At 35.2% G+C, this 8817-nt stretch overlaps 1 protein-coding gene across 1 annotated transcript; it reads right to left on the bottom strand.

Moving 5' to 3' along the window:
• Window positions 1–269: 269 nt before the first annotated feature.
• Window positions 270–1214, bottom strand: LOC100757997 (olfactory receptor 4A5-like). The gene has a single exon (XM_027421072.1). The coding sequence runs from the start codon at window positions 1212–1214 to the stop codon at window positions 270–272; it is 945 nt and encodes a 314-aa protein (XP_027276873.1).
• Window positions 1215–8817: the final 7603 nt, after the last annotated feature.

Below are 8817 nucleotides of genomic sequence, written 5' to 3'. Positions count from 1 at the left end.
ATGTCCTCCTACTCTAAAGTTGATAGTCCCTGGGGTGTTTTGATTATTGTAATATATGTGTATAAATGTATATGCATACATAAAATATGTAAATGATGTTTGTATGTATATGGTTTCAGGAGTAACCACTGTGCACTGGACAACCAACAAGGAAACTATCCCTGGGAGAGGCAAATCCTTATTTTCCCAGGAGTAAGTTTTCTGTAATTCTTTGATATTGTCTTTCACAAGACTTTTGACTGATTGTTCATGTATAGTTAGTTACAAGTTCAGTGAGAAGACAATTTTATTCTATCTGTAGTTAACATTTTACACCAGAGTTTTTCCATACAGTTTTTCATCTCTGAATTTCTCAGAGTGTATATTAAAGGATTTAGCATAGGAGTGAAAACTGTATAAAATACAGTAATGAATTTGTCAACAGAAAAGTTATAAATGGGTCTGGCATACATAAAAATACAGGGAACAAAGAAGAGGACAACCACCATGATGTGGGAGCTGCAGGTCGACAGGGCTTTTCGCCTCCCTTCCTGACTGTGATTCTTGAGAGATCTTAGGATGATTCCATAGGACAATATGAGAAGTATAAAGACAATAATGCACATGGCTCCACCATTGGCAATGAGAGTGAGACCAATTAAGTAGGTATCAGTACACACAAGTCCCAATAATGGAGACATGTCACACATAAAGTGGTCAATTACATTGGGACCACAGAAAGGAAGGTTGAAAACAATGACAATTTGAATCATGGAGTGTGTAAAGCCTCCAAGCCAGGAAAATACCAGCAAGATGATACAAATACGTTGATTCATGATGGTCAAATAGTGCAGTGGTTTACAGATGGCCACATAGCGATCATAGGCCATTACCACAAGAATGACAATCTCAGTACCACCAAATAAATGCTCTATAAAGAGCTGACTCATGCAAGCTGTGAAAGAGATGGTCTTTTTATCACATACTAAGTCCATAATCAACTTGGGTGAAATGGAAGTAGAATAAACAATGTCCAGGAATGAAAGACAAGCAAGGAAGAAATACATTGGGGAGCCCAAGGAGGGGCTCCCTATCACTGTCACCACAATAAGCAGGTTTCCCATTAGTGTCACAATGTAGATAAATAAAAACATGACAAATAATATTTTTTGCCCAGTAGGATCTTGAGTGAGTCCCATTAGGACAAATTCTGTCACATTGTTGCTCTCTCCCATTGACCTTTTCATAGAACTTGTGTCAAAGATGATATTTCATGAGAATAACACTTTCTGTAATGTTGTTAACATCATTTCATTATGACATGGATAATATCATCATCATTTTCTTCTACAATGATGAACCTGCAGTAGATATTTAGTAGTTATTGAGTTCTGCTTCTATGAAACCAAGCAGAATTTCTACTGATAATTCTATTTCTTCTATGATTATTTTATTAATACTACAAGTGGTACCCAGTTTCTCATGACCTCCTTGTTTCTATGTATTATTGTCATCCCTGAAGTTGACCTAATTAAAACACATTGAATCATCATTGCCACCAGTAATGACAGAAAAATAAGGTTTACTTTTCAGAAATCTGGTTTCTACGGTTATTTATGAAGCTTCATTATATCAAATAAATCAGAAGCATTTTTATAATTCATTTTGCCTGATAAGCCTATCTTCAAAATCTGATCTTGGTCACCAGGAGCTTAATGCTCATTGTGATGATTTTGTAACATTTAAGCTTATGATTTGCACTTCTCAAATGACATTCAGTCTACATGGAGCTCTCATGGAATTTTAAGAGAATTGGCTTGAAACTGGATCAAGTAACTACAAAAGCATTTTGAACACTTTTTCTATGGAAATTATTTCAACTGGTTCTCATGAGACTTCTCAGGAAACACAATTTTGACTACATATTCTTGATTTTACTAAATTCAAATAGCTCAGAAATCTTCTAACCCATGATAACATCAGCTTATTTACCAACAGTTAGTTTCTCATGCTCTTGAATGGCATAGATAATAAAACAAGAGAAAACAAAAAACTGAGACCTAGGGTAGAGGATACTATTATTAGTTTTAAGGATTAACTTCTTGGGTACAAAGTGTTCAAGAAGAAATCAGTATACACATCCATGAAAGTGTTTTTAAAGGGAAAAGCCAATTCTTTAGATAGAAAGTCATGAGTGTGGGTCATTTTCTAATATGTCACAATTTGCACATAAAGAAAAAGGACTAGATGAAATGATTTCACAATCTTTCCAAACTGTCTAAATGACAAGTAATGCAACTTCACCGTTTTTCACTTGGCTAACATTTTTTTCTTTTCATTTATGCATAATCACACAAACATTACTGTTTTTGAAGAAATTCTAATCACTGATAATCAGGATAGAATAAATGCAGTGATCATATAATTACTCCAGTTATCTCATTGATATTGTACAGAAAAGATTCACATTTGTAAGAAGAACGTAGGTCAGTGCTGAATAATATGGACAGAAGTCATTTGGCTACATTTCAATCTCAAGTAGGCTCCCTTGCCATGAAATTGGTCTTGGCCAATTCATAAATCTCTCAGTGTTTCATTTCATCATTTTACCAGAGGAACACACTTAGATTCTCCTTTATCTTCTCACTTTGATGCTACAGGAACATGTAGAATGTTTATAGCACTGTCACGGTCTTTTTGAATATGCATATGATAATAGTTAGTAAGGTTTTGAGTGTTTCACTCTGACCAAAGGGCAAAAATCATCATGATTCCGGTCATAGAAGAATTACTGCCTTCAGTCCAGAAAATAGACAACAGTCAGGTTTTGAAATTAAAATCAAATGTTCTCTGTGTGTTCCAGAGAACTCTGTGTTTCTTTAATTTGTCCTATTCACATGCCCCTCATGAGACAATCTGACCATCAAGAAATACATGTACTGCAGTGCATCACATGAATACCCACATAATATTCTATATCAGAAAGTCTTCAAAAGTTGGGTACCATAGTAACTATATAATAATATGATTGTGCTTTCAGCACTAGCCAATAAAGCTTCTTTTTTCTGGAGAAAATATTTTAACACAGCTTTCAATAGTATTATGGTACTTTATCATAGAAATTGTAAGTATTTAGGTGAAAGTATATAACCAACAGCCTGATCATAGGTTTTTCTGAGTATATGTACTAACATGTTGGTTGACATCATTTTAAGATTCATACATAAAAACCCATTATAAGCTTCAAAACCATAAAATACTTTTGCTTATACTCAAACACATTTGATATATATAATTTTACATTTGAATACATATATTAGTTTTCTTTGATAGATGTTATAAATTATAAAATAAAGTATCGAATAAATTTTAATTGTTATTCACTTAGTACACAAATGGCTTTAAATTGGTGAATAGAAATTAGACACCAGCCAGGTTATGAAATTAATAGCAAATAAACTCTATATGTTTCAAAGAACTTTTGTGTTTTTTCTTACATTATTTTGCACTATTCACATGCCCTCACACGAGTCTCTAACTTTTAAGAAATACATAGTACATCATATGATTCTCACCTTTTATTCCAAGTTGATTATTTCAAGAACTCATACCTTGCATTTATTTTTCCGATGTGGAGGAAATCATGACTTCTTTTATTATAAAAATGCTTCACACTTGTGAAGACAGACACAAAGATACTAGAATATACTACCACTGCTTTACTGTAGAAATGCAATTAGAAATTCTTAGCTGCTGTGAAAATAAAAGACAAAAGTAAAGTTACTTAGTTTGAACAAATATGTATAAAACTGACAAAATTAGTGGAAACTCAATATTAAAACCCATTTTACAGTCACACTTCAAGAAAAGATAAGTAAATGGAGTTGCATGATTTGTTTTTTGTCATTTCAGTCTGTATTTGTGAAGCAGACAAAAGGCTATTTCTTTGAGGATTTACCAAAGTTACCTTGTGCTTAGCTCTTCAATGTTTGTAACATTGAAATAGCAATAGAAAAGCAGAAATTAAAAACATGGCAAAGCTGTCGATATTTTCCTCCTAAATGGAGCAACTTCTTCAGTCTTGTACTAACTCCATGGCAGTTGACATTTCCCACAAACCTTAATACACAGTGAATACAGAGAAAGAAAATAACTTGAGGCCTAAATAGTAAGACATATCTACCTTAAGTAAAACTGAGTTTTCAAAAATCTACTAGGTCATTCTAAAGTGGAAGTAATTTTCCATTTATGTGTGCAGATAATCTTACATGTGTATGTGGCTCCATGTCATCAACATTTTCAATAAATGAGCTTGTTAGAAGGTGTAGCAGAAGTTTAAAGGAAATCTCTTCTGGACAGACTTATTCTCCTGAAAAGTCTCTAGGGGAGGAAAGCAGTGAGTTATTTACCTGGAGGGTAGTTAAATGCCAGGGGACATGAGAAACCTATAATGTTATACATACCAATATAAAGGTTCACTACTTCCCTGATAGCTAACTTTCTTGGTATCAGATGGTACTATGCATCTTGCTGAAGGAGAAAAGTTATCAACAGCCCTACTCAGCTGTAATCCTAAAATAATGGCTGCTCCATCAAGATAGCCCATTTATGCAGTAGATGCACTAAACTCTTGGGGGTAATAAAGAACTATCAAAGTGGACTGAACATCTGCTCCTGAAGAAGGAACTCATTCCTAGTACTTTAACCTAGCCAAGAACATGGTGCTGGAGAGGTCATAGATGCTAGAGGAAATCCTACTACTACCATGTAGTTAAATTGATATGGTATCCAACTGAATTCTAAGTGCTTTTCTTCTTCTTCTTCTTCTTCTTCTTCTTCTTCTTCTTCTTCTTCTTCTTCTTCTTCTTCTTCCTCCTCTTCTTCTTCTTTTGATTTAAATTAGAAACAATCTTGTTTTACATGTCAATCCCAGTTCCCACTCACTCCTATCATCCCCTGTCCCCGACCAACCCCTTATAACATTCCCTTTCTGTTCCCCAGGGAGGGGGAGGCTATCCATGGGGGATCTTCAAAGTCTGTCACATCATTTGGAGCAGGGTCTAAGCCCTCCACCATGTGTCTAGGCTAAGAGAGTATCCCTTTATGTGGAATGGGCTCCCAACGCACTTATCTATATACCCATAGACTAGTGCAACCTTTGCCCCTTCTCAAAACAAGTTCTCTTGAAGTAGGCAAACATTAAAGAGTGCCACTCCAGTCAGATAAAAGAGAATAATTGACTATGGGGTGTTTAGCCTTAAATGGCTCATCTCTATCACACTTTCTTCCCCTCCAAGGCTTGGGAAACATAGCCAAGGAAGAACCAAAAAAAATCTGTAAGTGCTAGTGATCAGGGGAGGCTAAGTCAAATTATTTTATCCAAACATAATACAGTCATTGAACCATGAACTTGCAGAAGGGAGAGTTACCTACACAGGACCATTGCAAGATCAAGTCAGTCTATGGTCTAGGTCTCACACCACTCTGAAGAGCTATTTGGGATTGAAAGTTAATGAAGATGGCGCTGTTTCATATACACATGAGCAGCAATTATTGGACTCAATTAATTAAAAAGAGGACAATAAAGTGGGAGAAAAAATGTTCGGATTGGTGTTCCTTGAGTTTGAGGAAAAGAGAATAGGAAGAGAATATGATCAAATATATATATATATATATATATATATATATATGAAATTTTCATAGATTAGATTAAAATGCTAAAATGTAAAATGAAAAAAACATAAATAAAATGATTAATGAACTGAACTGCCACACATTATAAAACACTTTGGAGAGGCAATAAATGTATAAATCAGTCTAAAGTAAGCTGACTGTCTCCTTGCCCAGCCATAACCTGGCAGAGTACAGCCTTGCTCTGAAGTTTAAGAAGGACTCTAGCCAAGAGGCTCTCAGACTCTGAAAAGGGAAGTTGGAACTGCAGAATCTATTGTAGTTGACATTACCTTTGAGAAGATAGTCAAATATAGGTCTGAACACTTGGAAGGAATTGTGATATTTGAGTACAAATCTCTATGAGATGCGGTCCTGATGATTCTATTTCATTCAGTCAGTTCCTTTTTTTCATCTGTTTTATTCTTACTTTGTGTCATAAGATACTTTTGTTTCCTGATGGTAAGCATTGAACCTTCCAATATGAAAGCTAGCCAGTAGGGATAAAACAACCAGAATGGTACCATCTTGATTTATCACTGTTCTGTGATTCAAGAATGTGTTGCCTTCAGCAGTAGGATCTTAGGATAAAGTTCTGATTGCTAACCAAGAACAATGACAAAAGTCTGCAATGTTTGAGGGGAGTATTAGAATCACTAACAATTCAAAAATAAGTAACCCTTACTGACATGGGGATTTTTTTTTTGATAGCCTATAGTGTCTGACCACATACCTAACCTAATTATAGAGTATTCTTGCTCTGTTTGTTTGTTTGTTTGTTTGTTTGTTTGTTTGTTGAGATGTGGTCTCTCTGTGTAACCCCTGTGGACATCCTGAAACTTTCTCTGTAAACCAGGCTGTCCTCAAAATCACAAAGATCTGCCTGCCTTTGCCTCCAAAGTGCTGGGATTAAAGGCATGAACCACTACTGCCCCAATATAGATTATTCTCATTTCAGCTATTTACATATATGTCTGTATATTTGTATATGTATATATTAGGAAGCTTCTATATTAGTGTGTTTCCACATGAGAATTTTTAAAGTCTTTTAGTGTCAGTTATCAATTCCTATACTCTCTCCTATATCACATATCTTCCCCTACTCCATTTAATTTTTGTTCTATTATTTTCTTTTCTCCCTTCATACCACACACATTCGATCACCTTAAGTTGAAACTCCCTAATTTCTTTGAATATCCTGATTTTTATGAATAATTCAAGTTAAACACATATATTTAAAGATTCACATGAGAAATAGCACGACTGTTTATATTTCTAGATTTGGGTTACCTCAACTCAGAATGATGATTTTCAGCTCTATATACTTACATTCCAATTTCATAGTTTCATTTACCATTGTGTATATGTACCACATTTGCTATAAGCCATTCATCATTTGATAAAAATACAGGCTGGGTATTTTTGTGACACAAATACCTAAGTATGTTTTTTTTTTTATTTTTACCATTGGCTAGGCCAAAAACATGTGCTGGAAAGATCATAGGAACTATGAGAGAACCTATGATTGCTATTCGACTAAATAGACCTAGTGCAAAACAGAAATCTAAGTAACCTATCTTTATACCTGTAGGTTAGTGCATCTTTTTGTTTTGTTTCATTTTGTTTTTTAAGACAGAGTTTCTCTGTACAACAGCCCTGCCTGTCCTGGAACTTGCTTTGTAGACCAGGATTGCCTCAAACTCACAGAGATGTGCTTGCCTCTGCACTCCAATTGCTGGGATTAAAGGTGTGCACCAACACCACCCAGCATTAGTGCATTCATTTGGTGTCAATGAATATGGAGAGTCACAACTGGTAAATTTACAGAAAATAATCTCTGTAAATTTCAATCAAAATGGAACATGTTCATCAAATCCTCCCGCTACAAAGCTCAGGAATCTTCATGGAAGATGCAGTGGAAAGATTATAACAACAAGAGATAATGAATGGAGGTAAACACTGTTTTCCAGACACTACAAACACTTGTATACATGAACTCACAGAGCCTGTGACTACATGCACAAGTGTAGTGACCCAGCTTGTCTCAACTTTAACCCATGACAGCCATGAGGTTCAGCCTGAGTGGGGGTGTGTGGAACTGGAAGCTCCCAGCAACCCAACAGCGATAAAGATCAAACACAGGCATCTTGTCATCTTCAGAGAGCTCTCAGTTCCATGTTGTGGAACTAGAGTCATTTCTTTATTAGCCATCTTTTCTGGTGTTTCTTAACCGTCCTGCCATGACCACGAGGAAACCATCCCTCTTTGTTCTCCTCGTTCCTTTGGTCACTTGCCCCTCCTCACTCCTAACCTTCTGTCCTCACAAGTTACTCACACACCTCTGATCTCCCTGCCCAGGTGCAGGCCTATTCCTGAAAATTTTAGCATTAATGGTCTCAGGAATTGTCACTGGTGCATTTGAACAGGATCAATCTCCTGAATAATTCCATAATGTTGTAAATACAGAGCCCTCAAACTATCCAAGTTGCTACATAGTTTACATAAACAAAGATGGATACTACAAACAATATAGAACAGTAGAGTGGCATTTAACATTAGCTATTAAACTTTTTTAGAAAATAACTTTTAAGACATAGTAGCGCTTCAACCTAACACTTTTATGAATCTAGGTAACAGTATCTAAGAAATTATCTGATTGTAGTTTTCTTTATGTATGTGTGCTAACTTGTTGGCTGTAATTATTTTAAGATTCAGATATGAATTCGTATATCAAGCCTCCAAAATATACATTTAAAACTTTTTTTTTTGGTTTTCTGAGACAGGGTTTCTCTGTGTAGTTTTGGAGCCTATCCTGGTGCTCGCTCTGGAGACCAGGCTGGCCTCAAACTCACAGATATCTGCTTGCCTCTGCCTCCCGAGTGCTGTGATTAAAGGTGTGCACCACCAACACCCAGCTAAAAACATTTTCATTATACTCTAACACATTTATTGCATATTTTTTAAATTTTCTAACATAAATATGTATAATTACATACCTATTAATGTCATGTAAAATATATCATAATATAAATAACAAATAATTTGGCTTCTATCTTTACTTATATAATAGATAACATGTGCTATTGGCAAACAAGGAAAATAAACACCAATCAGCATAAAAAGTTAACCCAATATGTTATTCATCATCCAATAAGCTTCTGTGTTTTC

The sequence above is a fragment of the Cricetulus griseus genome, chromosome 6 (assembly GCF_003668045.3).
Source record: "Cricetulus griseus strain 17A/GY chromosome 6, alternate assembly CriGri-PICRH-1.0, whole genome shotgun sequence".
NCBI classification, from domain to species: Eukaryota; Metazoa; Chordata; class Mammalia; order Rodentia; family Cricetidae; genus Cricetulus; species Cricetulus griseus.
This window is presented reverse-complemented; position numbering and strand designations above follow the sequence as displayed.

Excerpts from the sequence above, each read along its gene's own strand:
- LOC100757997 (XM_027421072.1), bottom strand. The coding sequence starts at position 1,214 with ATGGGAGAGAGCAACAATGTGACAGAATTTGTCCTAATGGGACTCACT.